The sequence below is a fragment of the Scyliorhinus torazame genome, chromosome 9, assembly GCF_047496885.1.
Source record: "Scyliorhinus torazame isolate Kashiwa2021f chromosome 9, sScyTor2.1, whole genome shotgun sequence".
NCBI classification, from domain to species: Eukaryota; Metazoa; Chordata; class Chondrichthyes; order Carcharhiniformes; family Scyliorhinidae; genus Scyliorhinus; species Scyliorhinus torazame.
The window spans coordinates 229025340-229047632 of record NC_092715.1 but is presented as its reverse complement, the minus strand read 5'-3'; the positions used below and the strand labels follow the sequence as shown (position 1 = coordinate 229047632).

The 22293-nt window shown below is 47.4% G+C and overlaps 1 protein-coding gene across 7 annotated transcripts in view; it reads right to left on the bottom strand.

Moving 5' to 3' along the window:
• Window positions 1-22293, bottom strand: part of frem1a (Fras1 related extracellular matrix 1a) — a 765391-nt gene that overhangs the window by 280977 nt on the left and 462121 nt on the right. For all 7 annotated transcript variants that reach the window (XM_072517132.1, XM_072517134.1, XM_072517136.1 and 4 more), the window contains 2 exons: window positions 11933-12100; window positions 2613-2821 (listed from right to left, as the gene is read on the bottom strand). In XM_072517132.1, coding sequence (XP_072373233.1) covers window positions 2613-2821; window positions 11933-12100 — 377 coding nt within the window. The remainder of the gene's footprint in view (window positions 1-2612; window positions 2822-11932; window positions 12101-22293) is intronic.

The following is a 22293-nucleotide window of genomic DNA, read 5'->3' as shown; positions in this document are numbered from 1 at the left end:
TACTCTGTTTTGCTCATCTCCGCCAACAATGACGTCCTGATTATTAAAAAAATCGATCCGAGAGTAGACCTTGTGCATCGGCGGGAAAAAGGTGAACTCCCTCCTCCAGGGGCGCAAAAATCATCATGGATCCGCTCTGTCAAAAAGGCCACCAATACTCACAACCCCACCACCGACCCCACCACACACCGCATTAGTTGTCAACGGCTTTGGCTATGAACGGTCCACTTTTGGGTTCAAGACCTTATTCAGGTCCCCCCCAAAATCAACTGATGTGTGTCCATACTCTGGATAGCCACCACCATCCCCTTCATAAAATCTAGGTCATCCCAATCTGGGGCATAATGCTCGCCAAAGCCACTGATTTATCCTCCAACCCCGCTTAACCATAACATACACACCACTCCCCAGATCTGCCACCACCGTTTCCACCTAGAAACAAATTCTCTTATTAATCAAGACTGCTACCCTGCCCCAACCCCGCCCCCAACCCCCAGGCCCTACTATCAAATCCCGAGTGGAACACCTGAGTCACCCAACCTTTACAAATCTTTACCTGGTCCTTCACTTGCAAGTGGGTCTCCTGCAATGCATCACATCAGCCCTCAGATTCTTAAAATGCGCAAAAAACTCTTGCCTGTTTTACTGGGCCTCCCAACCCTCGGACATGCCACGTACCAGCCGGATCAGGGGCTCTCAGCACCCCTGCTCCTGTTCTCAGCCATCGCTCCTCTGGGGGATGTTCACCTCCCCAACCCCCCACCCAAATTCCACAACCTGAAGGCCACACAAGATGGCGCCTTGCCCCCCCCCCCCCCCCAACGGGTGGACCCATTGCTCGTCCCCATTCATCATCAACCCACTGCCCCCTCCACTTCCCAGAAACCTCTTATCCACTTCACCTTGAAACCACCTCATTCCCCACAATCCCCCTCCCACCTCCATGGCACACCAAAAATGCCTAAACAGGTTCCGCGAGCCACAGCCCCACCCCACACCTCACTTCCGTTCACTAGTGAACTGCACTTGCGCGCGAAGGAGCCCCTCCGACTGAGTCCCCTTACCCCACTCGAACAAAAAAAATCAAAACCTTTCCACCTCACCCAACCACCCTGTCGCCATGAAGCGCCCCATCAAAACACAAGCCCCAAAATCCTCCGTCCCCACCAACTACCCATATTCAGCACAAGGGCATCAAAACACCTAGACTAACAGAAAAAAAACAGGAAAATACAACTGTCAATCATTTGCCCAATCCCCCAACAGCAACTAAGTCTCTCTTCCACCATACTTAATCTAGCCCCAGTCCTTCTGCCTTTGCAAATGCCTCTGCCTCCTCTGCTGTCCCAAAGAAATGCTCCATCGAGTTCTGCGAAACCCTTAGTTTTGCTGGATGCGTTGCATGGTAGCACATTGTTTAGCACTATTGCTTCACAGCGCCAGGGACCTGGGTTCGATTCCCAGCTCAGGTCAGTGTGTGTGTAGAGTCTACATGCTCTCCCCGTGTCTGCGTGGGTTTCTTCCGGGTGCTCCAGTTTCCGCCCACAAGTTCTGAAAGACGTGCTTGTTAGGTGAATTGGACATTCTGACTTCTCCCTCAGTGTACCCAAGCAGGTGCCGGAATGTGGCGCCTAGGAGATTTTCACAGTAACTTCATTGCAGTGTTAATGTAAGCCTACTTGTGACACTAATATAGATTATTATTATTAGATCACTCCGAAGCATTGTTCAATTCCACCGTTAAAGGCCTCTTCGCCAGGTCCACCGCAAGATCCTGGTAAATGCGAATGCCAGTGCCTTCCCATATCACCTCTCGTGTCTACATGGCCCACCTCAGCACCTACCCCTTCACTGATACCTATGGAAGCAGAGTATCACCGCCCTCAGTGGCTCATTCGTCAGTGGTTGTGGCCAAAGCGACCGGTGGCCCGATTGAACTCCACAGGTGGACGTCATCCCCCTCCCCCATCAGCTTCCTCAGCATCATTGCAATGAACTCAAAACCTCACACTGCTCCTGCACCACCTCCAATGTTCTTCCAAGTATCTCCTTGATCGGGGTCAGCGGACCTTCCACCTACTGCTTCTGCGATTCCAGCATCTCCCTCCCATGCCTCTCGAAATGCCTGTTGAACTGTTGTTCATATTCTGCTGCCATCGCCTCCGACAGTGTCTCTACCATTATATAGGCAGCCGAACCCGGCCAGCTTGCCGCTGCCATCTTTACTACCTATGCACCTTTTGCTGTGTTCGACCCTGCCAGTGGACTGGCATTCATCTTCCCAGTATTCTTTTGCTGGCTCTTAGACAGTCTTTGCTAACTAAGTCTCTCCGGGACAAATTTTATGAAAATGTCCCTCCCAGAAAATGGGTGGAAAGGACCAAAATCTCAGGATTCTACCGGGAGCTACCCAAAGTGAGACCTCCTCCTACATGTCACCACTGGAAGTCCCAGTCTGGGCTAGATTCAAACTCTGGTTTCCAAATGTGAAAGGAATTTGAAACCCACTTCACCGATCAGCTTGTCTCACAATATTTCTGCCAGAAGTATTTCTGATAAATGTTGCCCAGTAAAATTGAGAATGCACATAATCAGCCAGCAAAGATCCTCACCTGACTTTGAGTTGTCTGAGATCTTCCAGGGTGATCATATTTCCTTCAGTCATAGGTACTCCATCCATTGCTACAACTCCATGCACGGGTTTCCTTTGTAGCAGAATCCTGATATAGTACTCCTTGGTATCAACATCTGTCACCAGCAGGTGGTCCACAGTAATGCGACCCATTCCCCCTTCCTCAACTTTCAATTGCTTTGTAAGCATCTGAAAGAGAAAATCATGTTTTTTCATGTTCATCAATTGTTTCAGGAGCAAAGAGACTCTGCTGTCTCGGGAGAGGGAAGCATCGTTGGATTCTTCCAGGAGGGAGAGTGGCAGAATAACTAAAATGTTTCTAAAAACAACTATTTGTTGGGGCAAGGGATGTTGGTAATCTCTTGTCAAAGTTACAGCAGGTGATTGGAAGAGATTCAGGGTCAACAAGAAAACAGAGTGGAAAGTTTCCAAGTTATCCAATGAGGATAAAGAAGCTGGTTATATTTTAACCTGGAGGTTGTGTTACAACCCGCAGATCTCAATTTATCTTCCAGCTTTACAAAATATTTAGTGGTTATATCTGTCATATCGGGGCCCTGACACCTCGGAGGACACTCACTCCCCTGGTGAAAGGGGGGGAAGGGCCTCCAAGGCCGGCTCACAACCGGCCGGGACTAACTTGCAGCGATGTTCACTTGAAGCCTCTGTATGGAACACCAATAAACTCATTGTTTATCCAGCAACCTGATGTGGACACCCAAGGGTGGTCATAATAATATCATTTATGTACTGTGCTCAAAAGTCAACTGTGACCGTGCAGTTCAACAGTGTAAATAGTAAGGATCTTTTCCGGATGGCATTGCTTATATCATTTATAACAAAGTTTCAAACAAAAAGGGCCAGTAATACAGTGAAATATAATGGTACTGGCAAGTGCTACACTTTACATAACCCAGTATTAGATTATGTCACATTTTTAATACATTATTATCAATTGCATGTTACAATGTCATAACCACTTCTCATGATAATTCTTGGCAGCAACGAGTCAAGTGAAAGCCTCAACTGATGCAAGTTGGTTACTTGGGGCAATTCTTAAAAAACACATTTTCAATATTAGTTCATTTTGTTTTGTCCTTCAACAATGTTCCTCAGTTAAGTTGCATTCATGTCAGAAGGAAGGCAAGTTCTACCAGTGAGCCAGAGAGAAGACAGCCAGGAGTGAGACAGCAAAGAGTGAGTTTGGGAATTTGAATCGAGGTGGGAATTCAAAGCTGGGTGGGGAGGAAGTGCTTTTTGTGACTGGTAAGTAGGGTTTCTGTTTTTCTGTTCCTTTTCATTGGTGTATATATATTTTTTTTCTTCATTGTTTATTTATTTATTTAAATTTTTTTGGGGGGGAAATTGAAATTGTTGAAATTAACCGAAGGTTTAAGACATGGCAGGAGATCTCAGACCCGTGTCATGCTCCTCGTGTGCGATGTGGGAGCTCAGGGACACATCCACTGTCCCTGGCTCCTTCACGTGCAAGACGTGTGTCCAGTTGCAGCTCCTGTTAGACCGCTTGACGGCTCTGGAGCTGCGGATGGACTCACTTTGGAGCATCCGCGATGCTGAGGACGTCGTGGATAGCACGTTTAACGAGTTGGTCACACCGCAGGTGAAAGGTACTGAGGGAGATAGTAAATGGGTGACGAAAAGACAGAGCAAGAGTAGGAAGGCAATGCAGGTGTCCTCTGCGGTCATCTCCCTGCAAAACAGATATACCGCTTTGGATACTGTTGAGGGAGATGGCTCACCAGGGGAAGGCAGCAGCAGCCAGGTTTGTGGCACCGTGGCTGGCTCTGTTGCGCAGCTGGGCAGGAAGAAGAATGGCAGGGCTATAGTGATAGGGGACTCAATTGTAAGGGGAATAGACAGGCGGTTCTGCGGACGCAATAGAGACTCCAGGATGGTATGTTGCCTCCCTGGTGCAAGGGTCAAGGATGTCTCAGAGCGGCTGCAGGACATTCTGGGGGGGGGGGGGGGGGAGGGTGACCAGCCAGCTGTCGTGGTGCACATAGGCACCAACGATATAGGTAAAAAACGGGATGAGGTCCTACAAGCTGAATCTAGGGAGCTAGGAGTTAAACTAAAAAGTAGGACCTCAAAGGTAGTAATCTCAGGATTGCTACCAGTGCCACGAGCTAGTCAGAGTAGGAATGTCAGGATAGAGAGGATGAATACGTGGCTCGAGAGATGGTGCAAGAGGGAGGGATTCAAATTCCTGGGACATTGGAACCGGTTCTGGGGGAGATGGGACCAGTACAAACCGGACGGTCTGCACCTGGGCAGGACTGGAACCAATGTCCTAGGGGGGTGTTTGCTAGAGCTGTTGGGGAGAGCTTAAACTAATGTGGCAGGGGGATGGGAACCGATGCAGGAAGTTGGAAGGTAGTAAAACAGGGACAGAAATAAGAGGCAGTAAGGGGGAAAATGTAAGGCAGAGAAGCCATAGTCAAAAATCAAAAAGGGCGACAGTACAAGGTACAGTGACTGAGGGCGGCTCAGTGAATAGGACCAGGAATACTAAAATAAATAAAACGGGAAGTGAAAACATTAATGGTAAGCGACGCGGCAGGTTGTTACAGGAAGATACGGGTTCGACGACAAGGAAAATTAGGAGAAAGGTTAAGAGGAAATATAACTTAGGAGAGGTTACTGATTGAGGTGTTAAGATTCAGAACAGAGGTTAAAAAAGCCAACATAAGTGTACTTTACCTGAATGCTCGTAGTATTCGGAATAAGGTAAATGAGTTGATGGCGCAAATCATCGTGAATGACTATGATTTAGTGGCCATTACTGAAACATGGTTAAAGGATGGTCACGACTGGGAGTTAAATATCCGAGGGTATCAAACTTTTCGGAAGGACAGAGTGGATGGTAGGGGAGGTGCTGTAGCTCTGTTATTTAAGGATGACATCCGGGCAACAGTAAGGGATGACATCGGTGCTATGGAGGATAAGGTTGAATCCATTTGGGTGGAAATCAGGAATAGTAAGGCGAAAAAGTCACTGATAGGATTAATCTATAGGCCACCAAATAGTAACATTATGGTGGGGCAGGCAATAAACAAAGATATAACAGATGCATGTAGAAATGGTACAGCAGTTAACATGGGGGATTTTAATCTACATGTTGATTGGTTTAACCAGGTCGGTCAAGGCAGCCTTGAGGAGGAGTTTATAGAATGTATCCGCGATAGTTTCCTAGAACAGTATGTAATGGAACCTACGAGGGAACAAGCGGTCCTAGAACTGGTCCTGTGTAATGAGACAGGATTGATTCAGGATCTCATAGTTAGGGATCCTCTCGGAAGGAGCGATCACAATATGGTGGAATTTAAAATACAGATGGAGGGTGAGAAGGTAAAATCAAGCACTAGTGTTTTGTGCTTAAACAAAGGAGATTACAATGGGATGAGAGAAGAACTAGCTAAGGTAGACTGGGAGCAAAGACTTTATAGTGAAACAGTTGAGGAACAGTGGAGAACCTTCCAAGTGATTTTTCACAGTGCTCGGCAAAGGTTTATACCAACAAAAAGGAAGGACGGTAAAAAGAGGGAAAATCGACCGTGGATACCTAAGGAAATAAGGGAGAGTATCAAATTGAAGGAAAAAACATACAAAGTAGCAAAGATTAGTGGGAGGCTAGAGGACTGGGAAATCTATAGGGGGCAACAGAAAAGAAAGCCACTAAAAAAGCTATAAAGAAGAGTAAGATAGATTATGAGAGTAAACTTGCTCAGAATATAAAAACAGATAGTAAAAGTTTCTACAAATACATAAAACAAAAAAGAGTGGCTAAGGTAAATATTGGTCCTTTAGAGGATGAGAAGGGAGATTTAATAATGGGAGATGAGGAAATGGCTGAGGAACTGTACAGGTTTTTTGGGGTCGGTCTTCACAGTGGAAGACACAAATAACATGCCAGTGACTGATGGAAATGAGGCTATGACAGGTGAGGACCTTGAGAGGATTGTTATTACCAAGGAGGTAGTGATGGGCAAGCTAATGGGGCTAAAGGTAGACAAGTCTCCCGGACCTGATGGAATGCATCCCAGAGTGCTAAAAGAGATGGCTAGGGAAATTGCAAATGCACTAGTGATAATTTACCAAAATTCACTAGACTCTGGGGTGGTCCCGGCGGATTGGAAATTTGCAAACGTGACACCACTGTTTAAAAAAGGAGGTAGGCAGAAAGCAGGTAATTATAGGCCAGTGAACTTAACTTCGGTAGTAGGGAAGATGCTGGAATCTATCATCAAGGAAGAAATAGCGAGGCATCTGGATGGAAATTTTCCCATTGCACAGACGCAGCATGGGTTCATAAAGGGCAGGTCGTGCCTAACTAATTTAGTGGAATTTTTTGAGGACATTAACAGTGCGGTAGATAACGGGGAGCCAATGGATGTGGTATATCTGGATTTCCAGAAAGCCTTTGACAAGGTGCCACACAAAAGGTTGTTGCATAAGATAATGATGCATGGCATTAAGGGTAAAGTAGTAGCATGGATAGAGGATTGGTTAATTAATAGAAAGCAAAGAGTGGGGATTCATGGGTGTTTCTCTGGTTGGCAATCAGTAGCTAGTGGTGTCCCTCAGGGATCAGTGTTGGGCCCACAACTGTTCACAATTTACATAGATGATTTGGAGTTGGGGACCAAGGGCAATGTGTCCAAGTTTGCAGACGACACTAAGATAAGTGGTAAAGCAAAAAGTGCAGAGGATACTGGAAGTCTACAGAGGGATTTGGATATGCTAAGTGAATGGGCAGATGGAATACAATGTTGACAAATGTGAGGTTATCCAGTTTGGTAGGAATAACAGCAAAAGGGATTATTTAAATGATAACATATTAAAACATGCTGCTGTGCAGAGAGACAGCACGGGCAGCACGGTAGCATTGTGGATAGCACAAATACTTCACAGCTCCAGGGTCCCAGGTTCGATTCCGGCTTGGGTCACTGTCTGTGCGGAGTCTGCACATCCTCCCCGTGTGTGCGTGGGTTTCCTCCGGGTGCTCCGGTTTCCTCCCACAGTCCAAAGATGTGCGGGTTAGGTGGATTGGCCATGCTAAATTGCCCATAGTGTCCAAAATTGCCCTTAGTGTTGCGTGGGGTTACTGGGTTATGGGGATAGGGTGGAGGTGTGGACCTTGGGCGGGGTGCTCTTTCCAAGAGCCGGTGCAGACTTGATGGGCCGAATGGCCTCCTTCTGCACTGTAAATTCTATGACTCTATGAGACCTGGGTGTGCTAGTGCATGAGTCGCAAAAAGTTGGTTTTCAGGTGCAACAGGTGATTAAGAAGGCAAATGGAATTTTGAACTTCATTGCTAGAGGGATGGAGTTTAAGACTAGGGAGGTTCTGCTGTAATTGTATAAGGTGTTAGTGAGGCCACACCTGGAGTATTGTGTTCAGTTTTGGTCTCCTTACTTGAGAAAGGACGTACTGACACTGGAGGGTGTGCAGAGGAGATTGACTAGGTTAATCCCAGAGCTGAAGGGGTTGGATTACGAGGAGAGGTTGAGTAGACTGGGACTGTACTCGTTGGAATTTAGAAGGATGAGGGGGGGATCTTATAGAAACATATAAGATAATGAAGGGAATAGATAGGATAGATGCGGGCAGGTTGTTTCCACTGGCGGGTGAAAGCAGAACTAGGGGGCATAGCCTCAAAATAAGGGGAAGTAGATTTAGGACTGAGTTTAGGAGGAACTTCTTCACCCAAAGGGTTGTGAATCTATGGAATTCCTTGCCCAGTGAAGCAGTAGAGGCTCCTTCATTAAATGTTTTTAAGATAAAGATAGATAGTTTTTTGAAGAATAAAGGGATTAAGGGTTCTGGTGTTCGGGCCGGAAAGTGGAGCTGAGTCCACAAAAGATCAGCCATGATCTCATTGAATGGTGGAGCAGGCTCAAGGGGCCAGATGGCCTACTCCTGCTCCTAGTTCTTATGTTCTTATTGCTGGAGACAATTGAAACAAATGTGGATGAATCATTATTATATTTTGTAAAAATTAACCTGTTATCTTAGTGTGTGTTTATACTACTATAGTACAAAGTCTTACAACACCAGGTTAAAGTCCAACAGGTTTGTTTCGATGTCACTAGCTTTCGGAGCGCTGCTCCTTCCTCAGGTGAATGAAGAGGTCTGTTCCAGAAACACATATATAGACAAATTCAAAGATGCCAAACAATGCTAGGAATGCGAGCATTAGCAGGTGATTAAATCTTTACAGATCTGTACTGTGCTCACCCCAGTCCAACGCCGGCATCTCCACATCATGTCAGTGAACACAGGAGGATACTGGATTGAGAATTTGTCCATACCCATAATCATTACAATTCTATAAGCTGGATTCATCTTAGGTTTAGATTAGTTAAACTTTTATGAATATGTATGTATACAAGATCAAGGTTTTCATTTTTCATTTATACCTTGTTATTGTCTAGGTAACATAATCACCATGAGGGCAGATCACCATTGAAACTATCTTTTCTGTAAAATTAAATCAACAGAAAGAAAAGGTGGATAATAAAAGAAATGAAAATGAATGAAAAAGACTATGGATGATGGAAATCTGAAATAAAAACAGAAAAGGTTGGAAAACTCAGCTGGAGAGAGAATCAGAGCTAATATTTCAAGTCCATATGGCTGTCATGGATAATTTGCACCGTACATTCAATTATTCACTGAAACAAAATGTATTTTGATTTATAATCATCTAGATAGGAATAATATGATCAGGGATAGTCAGCATGGCTTTGTGAAGGGTAGGTCATGCCTCACAAACCTTATTGAGTTCTTTGAGAAGGTGACTGAACAGGTAGACGAGGATAGAGCAGTTGATGTGGTGTATATGGATTTCAGCAAAGCGTTTGATAAGGTTCCCCACGGTAGGCTATTGCAAAAAATACGGAGGCTGGGGATTGAGGGTGATTTAGAGATGTGGATCAGAAATTGGCTAGCTGAAAGAAGACAGAGGGTGGTGGTTGATGGGAAATGTTCAGAATGGAGTACAGTCACAAGTGGAGTACCACAAGGATCTGTTCTGGGGCCGTTGCTGTTTGTCATTTTTATCAATGACCTAGAGGAAGGCGCAGAAGGGTGGGTGAGTAAATTTGCAGACGATACTAAAGTCGGTGGTGTTGTCGATAGTGTGGAAGGATGTAGCAGGTTACAGAGGGATATAGATAAGCTGCAGAGCTGGGCTGAGAGGTGGCAAATGGAGTTTAATGTAGAGAAGTGTGAGGTGATTCACTTTGGAAGGAATAACAGGAATGCGGAATATTTGGCTAATGGTAAAGTTCTTGAAAGTGTGGATGAGCAGAGGGATCTAGGTGTCCATGTACATAGATCCCTGAAAGTTGCCACCCAGGTTGATAGGGTTGTGAAGAAGGCCTATGGAGTGTTGGCCTTTATTGGTAGAGGGATTGAGTTCCGGAGTCGGGAGGTCATGTTGCAGCTGTACAGAACTCTGGTACGGCCGCATTTGGAGTATTGCGTACAGTTCTGGTCACCGCATTATAGGAAGGACGTGGAGGCTTTGGAGCGGGTGCAGAGGAGATTTACCAGGATGTTGCCTGGTATGGAGGGAAAATCTGATGAGGAAAGGCTGAAGGACTTGAGGTTGTTTTCGTTGGAGAGAAGAAGGTTAAGAGGAGACTTAATAGAGGCATACAAAATGATCAGGGGGTTGGATAGGGTGGACAGTGAGAGCCTTCTCCCGCGGATGGATATGGCTGGCACGAGGGGACATAACTTTAAACTGAGGGGTAATAGATATAGGACAGAGGTCAGAGGTAGGTTCTTTACGCAAAGAGTAGTGAGGCCGTGGAATGCCCTACCTGCTACAGTAGTGAACTCGCCAGCATTGAGGGCATTTAAAAGTTTATTGGATAAATATATGGATGATAATGGCATAGTGTAGGTTAGATGGCTTTTGTTTCGGTGCAACATCGTGGGCCGAAGGGCCTGTACTGCGCTGTATTGTTCTATGTTCTATGTATGTGGCAAGCTTGACCAAATCCCAACATCATAGTAGCAATGTATTGTTATACATGTGCGATATTACAGTTGTGTGCAATGTCTCTTTAAGAGCCAAGTCACGTGATCATCATAGGCGTCTTTGCGGGCTTTTGCCCTTAGTCTAGTGCCAGTCTTTGTACAGTGACCATCTATCTAATAAAGCTCTGATTATTGCATTCAACCCATTTGCATCTGCAATCTTATTCTTTTATGTGGTGAGTACAAACATGTATCTGTTAATATTTTGTGTCTCGACTAGTTGGTGGCTGATTCGTGAGGAGATCCAATAATCATCAGCGGAATTCTCCATCGGCTGGATCCTTCGGTCCGCCAGCAGCACACCCATGCCTGTGGGTTTCCTGAAACCGTGGGGTGGCCACAATGGGAAACCCCACGGTTACACAAGGTCGGAATTGAACCCGGGTCTGGTGCTGTGAGGGAGCAGTGCTAACCACTGTGCCACCATGCCACCCTGTGGGAACGGAGACACGGTGCACCGCACCGGAAAACGGGGCTGGCTTATCAGAGAATCCCACCACATATCTCTCTTTAGCGGGTGCACAAATACTTTTTATAAGGACAGCAAAGGAAAATATCTTTATGCTCCAGGGAGACTTGTGTGCCTGGTCTCAAGTAGTTCATGTCTCTTCAAACCAGCAATGATCATGCATCAATTGTGACTGCCATTGAATGACATTGACCAGGTGGTAATGGTTTTAGAATGCTGTTGTGGCTTCAACGGATGTTGATACCAATGCAGAGGTGACCGTTTGAAAGAGTCCTATCACAGGGCATCCCAAACACCAATCTGTCTCAAACCTAAACTCCTCAGACCCTGAATTGCCATTTTAGTTGGAATTGGCTGGAGTCTTAGTCTTAGGCCTGGGCAATGTAGTTAAGGGGCCCATTCAAGTTATGTTTGAAATTATTTTCTGCGGGGTCCAGAGGAGTGAGCCACTAAGGACAACAAAAATAGTCCATGGCTGCCTTGCTCCCAAAGGCTCCATAATTGTGATCCACACAGCTATTTATTAATGTCCAAGTCAGCCCAATATTGGAAACCTCAACTGGCAAGCTGCAGTGAGTTGTCTGTTTGCTATCCCACGGCTACACAAGGTCGGAATTGAACCCGGGTCTGGTGCTGCGAGGGAGCAGTGCTAACCACTGTGCCACCATGACGCCCTTTCTGCTTTGCTGCTCCTGCTTTGTTCCAATGTCAAAATCGATTCCGAATTACTATCATTGAACCTTAGCTTGAAATTGCCTACCTCTGGAGCTTGATTGTCAACAGGGAGAATTGTAATATTGAAGCAGAAACCAATTAAAGTTCCACCATGTTGATTGCTGACTGAAAAGAGAAATTGAAGGTGCTGTGGGTCTGGCCCTATTTCTTCTATAGGAGGCATGTAGGCCACTTTCAGGTAGTTCACAGCATGCTGAAACAAAATGGAACATGTGTCACAATAGTGAGGATAATGTCAGTGAGAGAAGAAAAATGCGATCAGAAAACATAATCCTACGTTAAGGATTTGGACTGGCTGCAAATACCTTCTCAGGTTGAAAGATGGCAGTAAGTACATAAGCTTTTGTTATTCATTCTTGAGATGTGAGCGTCACTGGACCGTTATTTGTTGCCCATCTCTAATTGCCCTTTGACTGAGTGTCTTGCTCAGCCATTTCACAGTAAAGGATGTTAGTGAGCCATGTGGCTATTTCGGACAAGGTTTCATGGTTATCATTACACATGAATTCCAGATTTTTTTTGAATTCAAATTTTGTTATCTGTTGTGATGGGTTTCGAACCCAGTCCCTTGAGCATGATCCTGGGTCTCTGGACTGCTATCACAGTAATAACACCAATATGCCACTGTCTCCCCATGCTTGCAGCATCCAACTTTATGGGAGTTGTTCCACTGATCTGCAACTACATGCATGACAGCAGCACGTGGATGGGACAGTAGCACCACCTTCTGATATGAAATACATATCCATCTATTTTGCATGTGTTTGTCTATTCAAAGACAAACCAAGTGAAAGCTTGGAGAGTCAAGGCTTGATACAAATTGATAAACAGCTTTATTTCACTTTAGGTGAGTATAGAAACCAACAATTATGATGTTATTTACTATTTTCAATAAAAATATCTCTCAAGGAACACAATTTCTACTTTCAAATCATTTTCAAATTTCCAAATTCAGAACAGTCTGAAACATGACACGCTGCAGGGCATAATCTGCAGATTATGTAGTAGTCATAACTCTAAATAAAAATCACATAATTACTAACAAACAAATTTTACGAGATATACCATCCAACCGTTCACAGAATCCTAGAATCCCTCTGGTGCAGAAGGAGACCATTTGGCCCACCGAGTCTACACTGATCCTTCGAATGAGCACACTACCTCGGCCCACTCTCCTACCCTATCCCAGTAACCGCGCCCATCCTTGGACACTAAGGGGCAATTTAGATCATGGCCAATCCACCTAACCTGCACATCATTGGACTGTGGGAGGAGACATGGAGAGAAAGTGCAAACTCCACACACACAGTGACCCAAGGCTGGAATTGAACCTGGGACCCTGGAGCTGTGAGGCAGCAGTGCTAACCACTGTGCTACCGTGCCACCCACAACTAGCCTACTTTAATATTTCTGTGCCGAACTAAAACCTGGATTCTGTGGTATTTGTCCTTGTGATAGATTTGTGGTGATATTGGTCGTGATCGCAGCGCTACAGTCAACTCTACTTGTAGTTCTAAGGAAATGAGTGGAGAGCACAGCACACATCTCAGAAACCGCATCAATGGGTAGGCTAAACCAAACCATGGTAACACGGAACTATTGCTCGCGGTGAAAAGCAACACCTACCTTCTAGTCATGAAACAACGAGCAAGCTAGAACTGCCAGTGGAAGCTTTCTTATTAGATGATGACAACAAATGAAAGCCATCAAAGTGTATGGTAGACACAGGGCTGCCTCCACTCTACGCACCACATGCTGTGGTCTACCACTTATATTAATACCTGATTATTATAACTGAACATATTTAATCAAGATGTGGAGATGCCGGCGTTGGACTGGGGTGAGCACAGTAAGAAGTCTTACAACACCAGGTTAAAGTCCAACAGGTTTGTTTCAATGTCACTAACTTTTGGAGCGCTGCTCCTTCCTCAGGTGAATGAAGAAGTAGGTTCCAGAAACATATATATAGACAAAGTCAAAGATGCAAGGCGATACTTTGAATTCTAGTATTTGCAGGTAATTACGTTTTTACAGATCCAGAGAGAGGGATAATCACAGGTTAAAGAGGTGTGAATTGCCACAAGCCAGGGCAGTTGGTAGGATTTTGCAAGCCCAGGCCAGATGGTGGGGGCTGAATGTAATGCGACATGAATCCAAGGTCCCGGTTGAGGCCGCACTCACGTGTGTGGAACTTGGCTATGAGTCTCTGCTCGGCGATTTGCTACGTCCTGAAGACTGACTTAGAGAACGCATACCCGAAGATCAGAGGCTGAATGCCCTTGACTACTGAAGTGTTCCCCGACTGGAAGGGAACATTCCTGCCTGGCGATTGTCGCGCGATGTCCGTTCATCCGTTGTCGCAGCGTCTGCATGGTCTCGCCAATGTACCACGATTCGGGACATCCTTTCCTGCAGCGTATGAGGTAGACAACATTAGCCGAGTCACACGAATATGTACCACATAACTGGTGGGTGGTTTTCTCACGTGTAATGGTGGTACCCATGTCGATGATCTGGCAAGTCTTGCATAGATTGCCATGGCAGGGTTGTGTGTCGTTGTGGTCGCTGTTCTGAAGGCTGGGTAGTTTGCTGCAAACAATGGTTTGTTTGAGGTTGCGCGGTTGTCTGAAGGCATGTCGTGGGGGTGTGGGGGTGACCTTGGCAAGATGTTCGTCTTCATCGATGACGTGTTGAAGACTGCAAAGAAGATGTCGTAGTTTCTCTGCTCCGGGGAAGTACTGTACGACGAAGGGTATTCTGTCGGTTGTGTCCCGTGTATGTCTTCTGAGGAGGTCGGTGCGGTTTTTTGCTGTGGTGCGTTGGAACTGTCGATCAATGAGTCGAGCGCCATAATCCTGTTCGTACAAGGGCATCTTTCAGCGTCTGTAGATGTCTCTTACGCTCCTCCTCAACTGGGAAGATCCTGTCTATATGGAGGGCTTGTCCATAGGGGATGGCTTCTTTAATATGTTTAGGGTGGAAACTGGAGAAGTGGAGCATCGTGAGGTAATTTGTGGGTTGAAGTAAAGCGAAGTGCTGAGGTGACTGTCCTTGATGGAGATGAGTGTGTCCAAGAATGCAACCAGTTCTGGAGAGTAGTCTATGGTGAGTCTGATTCCCCAGAATCAGTTGCATTCTTGGACACATTCATCGTCATCAAGGACGGACACCTCAGCACTTCGCTTTACCGCAAACCCACGGACCCACCATCAGACAGCAAACTACCCAGCCTTCAGAATAGCGACCACACCACACAACCCTGCCATGGCAATCTCTGCAAGACATGCCAGATCATCGACGTTGGTACCACCATTACACGTGAGAATACCACCCACCAGATACGTGGTACATACTCGTGCGTCTTGGCCAACTTTGTCTACCCTGTACGCTGCAGGAAAGGATGTCCCGAAACGTGGTACATTGGCGAGACCATGCAGACGCTGCGACAACGGATGAATGGACATCGCGCGACAATCGCCAGGCAGGAATGTTCCCTTCCAGTCGGGAACACTTCAGCGGTCAAGGGCATTCAGCCTCTGATCTTCAGGTAAGCATTCTCCAAGGCAGCCTTCAGAACGTGCGACAATGCAGAATCTGCTGAGCAGAAACTTATAGCCAAGTTCCACTCACATGAGTACGGTCTCAACCGGGACCTTGGATTCATGTCGCATTACGTTCACCCTCCACCATCTGGCCTGGGCTTGCAAAATCCTACCACTGTCCTGGCTTGAGACAATTCACACCTTTTTAACCTGTGATTATCCCTCTCTCTGGATCTTTAAAGACTTAATTACCTGCAAAGACTTGCATTCAAAGTATCGCCTTACATCTTTGACTTTGTCTATATGTATATGTTTCTGGAACCTACCTCGTCATTCACCTGAGGAAGGAGCAGTGCTCCGAAACCTAGTGATTTGAAACAAACCTGTTGGACTTTAACCTGGTGTTATACGACTTCTTACTGTGCTCACCCCAGTCCAACGCCGGCATCGCCACATCATATTTAATCAAGGTCAGATGTACCCTCTGTTTGATTCTCCTCAGAATCAGTCAGAGGGAGCTAAACCCAAGGACATGCAACAGGGTTATGAATCCTACCGACCTCTGAATGAAGTATTGAAATCAACCAAGTTATTACCTTCTCTATGATAAACGTTTCAAAACTAGTTCTTAAAGAGATTGGAATTTCCTCATATTATAGGGATCTGGGTGAAACTCATCAGTAAATGTTCCCTCACTCCAAGAGAATTGGAGTGGGAGGTTCATTTGTCTTTGATACAGAAGTTGAGGCATTTACAAAATCACAGAATTGTTTCAGCGCAAGAGGCAGCCAGTCTGCCTGTCGTGTCAGCACTGGCTCTAAATGCACATTTTACCTACTGCCAATCTCCTGGCTTCTCCCTGTAAACCTGCACATTGTTTATTTTCAAATAACCATCTCATTCCCTCTTGAATGCCTTGATTGAACCAGCCTTCACCACACTCTCGAACACTTGCAGACCCTAAGCACTCGCTGTGTGAAAAAGTTATTTTTCATATTACTTCCACTTCTTCTGCAAATTAAATCTGTGCCCTCCCGTTCTCGATCCTTTCACAAATGGAAAGTTTCACCTCTACTCTGTCCAAGCCCCTCATGATTTTGGATACCTCTAATCTCCTCCCAGTTTTTTCTCTGAGGAAAAGAGTTCCAATCTTACTTCATAACTTAAGTTTCTATTCCTGGAACCATTCTCATACATCTCTTCTGCACTCTCCCCAATGCCTGAACAAATCATAAAATCAGTGCCCAGAATTGTAAACAGTACTTCACTGGACGCCTAACTCTTATTTTATACAAGGTCAACATAACCTCCTTGCTCTTTTATACCACAATTAATAAAGCCTAAGATATTGTAGGTAAGATTTTCCGCGCAACCGGACACGTGTTTTGCAGTGGCGGGGGTGGGCCGCCATTGGCTGATGGCGGAATCTTCTGGTTCCACCTTGTCAACAGAGTTCCCCGTTGAATTCACCGATCACCGCCGGGAACCCAGCAGAAATGTCTGGCCAATGTGTTTTATTAACTGCTCTCTCAACCTGGCTTTCCAGTTTTAATGAATTATGTACATATACATCCAATTCCCTCTGCTCCTTCACCTCGTTTAGAGTCTGATTTTATACTGTCTCTCCATGTTATTCCTACCAAAGTGTATCACCTCAAATCTCTCCATATTGAACTTCATCTGCCACCAGTTTGCCCGTTCCGACAACTTGTCTATGTCCTTTGGATGTTCAACACTGTCCTCTTCTGTTTACAATGCTTCCAAGTTTTGTTTTGTCTGCAAATTTTGAAATTATTCCCTGTACACCAAGGTCTAGATCATTAACATGTATCAGGAAAAACACAGGTCCCAATCCTAACCCCTGGGGAACTCCACTGCAAACTCTGCAGACAGGCCAGCCAATTTTGTATCCATGCCGCTACTGTCCCTCTTATTCCAGTAAATATAATTTTACTCATACGTCTAATGTGAGGCACTGTATTAAGTGCCTTTGAAAGTCTATGCACACCACATCAACTGCATTATCCTCATCAACCCCCTATGTTACCTCTTCTAAAAACTCCAGAAAATTGGTTAAACACGGTTTTCCTCAACCCTCCTCAACTAACCTGAATTTGACCATGGAACTATTAATTTTATCCTGAATTAGAGCTTCTAGAAGTTTCCCTAACACCAAAGTTTAACTGACTGGTCCTCATTTTTGGGTTCATCCTTTGTTAGGATACCAGACCAGACTACAACTTTTGTTAGGATACCAGACGTGAACCGTAAACACTTTTTTAATTTGTAAAATTGTGAGGAAAGGATACATCACCCAGGAGTGATGACTCTGACCAATGTTTTATGTTAAAACAAACATTAATTTAAACATAGATTTAACCACATTAACATCAAAGAAATATCTTTACAATTAACCGGTTTATTCGGAATCACTAGCTTTCAGAGCATAGCTCCTTCAGCAGGCTCACCTGATGAAGGAACTACGCTCTGAAAACTAATGATTCCAAATAAACCTCTTGGACTTTAACCTGGTGTTGTAAGACTTCTTACTGTGCCCACCCCAGTCCAAGCGGTCATGTTTACAGCATGTCCACATCATGTTTACAATTAACAGTTAAACAGTTCTTAAATAAAATGAGAAACTTTTACTATCTACACCTGCCACTAATTCCAATGAATCAACCCAATACAGTTCAAATACTCCTTGTGGTAGTCTGAGTAGAGGTATTACGGTACCTGGTAATGCTGGAACACCATTGGTAGATATTGTATGCTTCCTATTGGTCAAGCTGTGTGGTAGCTCCGCCCTGCTAGGCGGGGTATAAGAGCCCGTGCCACCCCAGCAGCCTTCTTTAGTGGTCATTGATCGTGCATCAATTTAATAAGCTAGATTTAAAAGGATGGAGCTCCGAATCAAGCCGGAGTGCCTGCAACTCAGCCCCCACGCGGCAATCTTCAAGCACCGGCTGGCGTGTTTTAAAGGATATCTCGGTAAGGCCGAAAACACACCCACAGGAGAACAGAAAATGCAAGTCCTGCACTCGAGGGTGAGCCCGGAAATTTACACCCTCATCGAGGACGCGGAAGACTTCGATGCGGCAATAGAGCTGCTAAAAGGACATTATATCCGCCCAGTAAACCAGGTCTACGCCCGACATCTGCTGGCAATGAGGCGAAAAATCCCTGGGGAATCGCTGGAAGAATTCTACCGTGCGCTCCTGGTGTTGGGGAGAAACTACAGCTGCCCGCAGGTTTCGGCGAGCGACCACACAGAACTCTTGATCCGGGATGCTTTCGTGGCAGGTATGCTGTCCTCCCAGATCTGCCAGCGATTGCAGGAAAAAGACACCCTAGGCCTCAAGGAGGCATGGACCCTTGCTGGCTCCCTGGACGTGGCCTCCAGAAACGCCTGCGCTTACGTTCCCGACCGCGCGGCAGCCCCCTGGGCAGCGTGGAACACTTCCGCAGCCGACCCCGAGACATCCCCCACAAGCTTGTGCTGCAAGGTGGCCTGGCAACCCCAGGGGGCCCCGCTGCTACTTTTGCGGGCAGGCCAAGCACCCCCACCAGCGCTGACCTGCCCACGCATCCACCTTCAAGGGATGCGGTAAAAAGGGCCATTTTGTGGTGGTATGCCAGGCCCCTGCGGTCACCGCGGTCTCCGGCGGTGAATGCGGACTGCCACCACAAACCTCTCCATGGTCCCCATGGGCCTGCGGGCGCCGCCATCTTCCTACTCCAGGGCCACATGCGGCCGCCGGGCGCCGCCACCTTGTCCCGCGGATGCCAAGTTCGATGGATGGGCGCTGCCATTTTGTGCACCCCCAGCCATGTGCGACCAATGGGAGCCGCCATCTTGGATGGACTCCCAGGACCCCAGCTCGGCTGACCACACACCGCCCAAAGAGAACACTCAACTGCTGAGATTAGCCTCGTTGACTCTGGATCAGTCCCGGCCTCGAACACTCTCAACTGCTACAACGACAGTGCTAATCAACGGGCATGAGACGTCCTGCTTAATCGACTCTGGGAGCACGGAGAGCTTCGTACGCCCCAACACGATAAGGCGCTGTTCTCTCCTCGTCCACCCCGTGAATCAAAAAATCTCCCTGGCCTCCGGTTCCCACTCAGTAGAGATAAAGGGGTTTTGTGTAGCAAACCTCACAGCCCAGGGAAGGGAGTTTAAAAATTACCGGCTCTACGTCCTTCCCCACCTCTGCGTGGCCACACTCCTAGGGTTAGACTTCCGGTATAATCTCCAAAGTCTAACTTTCAAATTCGGTGGCCCTATACCCCCCTCACTGTCTGCGGCCTCGCGACCCTCAAGTTCGATCCACCTTCCCTGTTTGCGAACCTCACCCCGGATTGCAAACCCGTCGCCACCAGGAGCAGACAGTACAGTGCCCAGGATCGGATCTTTATTACGTCAGAGGTCCAAAGGCTACTGAGGGAAGGAGTCATTGAAGTTAGGAACAGTCCCTGAAGAGCTCAAGTGGTGGTGGTAAAGACCGGGGAGAAGCATAGGATGGTCATCGACTACAGTCAGACCATCAACAGGTTTACGCAGCTGGACGCGTACCCTCTCCCCCGCATATCCGATATGGTAAACAGGATCGCGCATTACAAGGTCTTCTCCACAGTGCATCTTAAGTCCTCCTACCACCAGCTCCCCATCTGCATTAGTGACCGCAAATACACTGCCTTCGAGGCAGATGGGCAGCTCTATCACTTCTTTAGTGTTCCCTTCGGTGTCACCAATGGGGTCTCGGTCTTCCAGCGCGAGATGGACTGAATGGTTGACCGGTACGGTTTACGGGCAACATTCCCGTATCTCGATAATGTCACTATCTGCGGCCACGACCAGCAGGACCACGACACCAACCTCCGAAAATTCCTCCAGACCGTGAAGATCCTTAACCTTACAAACAAGGACAAATGCGTGTTTAGCACCGACCGCGTAGCCATCCTTGGCTACGTTGTGCGAAATGGAGTTATAGGCCCTGACCCTGAACGCATGCGCCTCTTTATGGAGTTCCTCCTCCCTCACTGCTCCAAGGCCCTGAAGTGCTGTCTACCGTTACTATGCCCAGTGGGTCCCCAACTTTGCGGACAAGGCCCGTCCCCTGATCCAATCCACAGCTTTTCCCCTGTCGATAGAGGCCCGCCAGGCCTTCAGCCGCATCAAATCGGACTTTGCAAAGGCCACGATGCACACCGTCGACGAGTCCCTCCCCTTCCAGGTCGAGAGCAACACGTCTGACGTAGCTCTGGCGGCCACCCTCAACCAAGCGGCAGACCCGTGGCCTTCTTCTCACGTACCCTCCATGCTTCCGAAATCCGCCACTCCTCAGTCGAAAAGGAGGCCCAGGCCATAGTAGAAGCTGTGCGACATTGGAGGCATTACCTGGCCGGCAGGAGATTCACTCTCCTCGCTGACCAACGGTCGGTTGCTTTCATGTTCGATAATGCACAGCGGGGCAAGGTAAAAAACGATAAGATCTTGCGCTGGAGGATCGAACTCTCCACCTACATCTACGAGAGCTTGTATCGTCCCGGGAAGCTAAACGAGCCTCCTGATGCCCTTTCCCGTGGCACATGTGCCACCGCACAAGTGGACCCCCTCCGGGCCCTCCACGAGGACCTCTGCCACCTGGGGGTCACTTGCTTTTTCCACTTTATCAAGACCCGCAACCTGCCCTACTCCATCGAGGAGTTCAGGCCAGCCACCAGGGACTGCCAAATCAGTGCGGAGTGCAAACCGCACTTCTACTGGCCAGAGAAAGCACACCTGATAAAAGCTTCTCGTCCCTTTGAACGCCTCAGCATGGACTTCAAAGGCCCCCTCCCCTCCACCAACCGCACACCTACTTCCTGAACGTGATTGACGAGTACTCCCGGTTCCCATTCGCCATCCCCTGCCCCGACATGACTGCAACCACCATCATCAAGGCCCTCCATAGCATCTTTGCACTGTTCGGGTTCCCCGCTTATATACATAGTGATAGGGGGTCCACCTTTATGAGCGACGAACTGCGTCAATTCCTGCTCAGCAAGGGCATCGCCTCGAGCAGGATGACCAGTTACAACCCCCGGGGTAACGGACAGATAGAGAGGGAGAACGGAACGGTCTGGAAGACCGTCCTACTGGCCCTACGGTCCAGGAATCTCCCAGTCTCCCGCTGGCAGGAAGCCCTCCCAGATGCCCTCCACTCCATCCGGTCACTGCTTTGTACCACAACCAATCGGACACCTCACGAACGTCTCCTTGTCTTCCCCATGAAGTCCTCCTCTGGGACCTCGCTCCCGACCTGGCTGGCAGCTCCCGGACCCATCCTGTTGCGAAAACACGTGCGGGCGCACAAGTTGGACCCGTTGGTCGAGAGGGTCCATCTTCTCCACGCTAACCCCCAGTACGCTTACGTGGCGTACCCCGACGGCTGACAAGATACGGTCTCCCTACGAGACCTGGCACCCGCCGGAGCCCCAAGCACACCCCAGCCACCAGTCCCACCCTCCCTTCCACCAGTGCACCTTACAGGAAGATCACTCCTCCCGCCGGCCCCATCTAGGCCCCCCCCCACCCACCGACGCACCCCGCAGACGCTCCCTTCCCAGGTCAACCGTTTTCCCCATCAGCGCCGTCTAGGGGTGTCGAAGCTGCCACAGAGATCGAGGCCACGCTCCCGGAGTCACAGACGCCCGAGCCTCCACCGGAGTCACCTCCGAAGCTTTGACGATCACAGAGGACGACTGATTGCTTCATTTTAAAGTGTATAGCTAATTATGAATTATAAATTGTAAATGTTCAATAGAATTATAAATAGTTATAAAACGCTGTATGGAG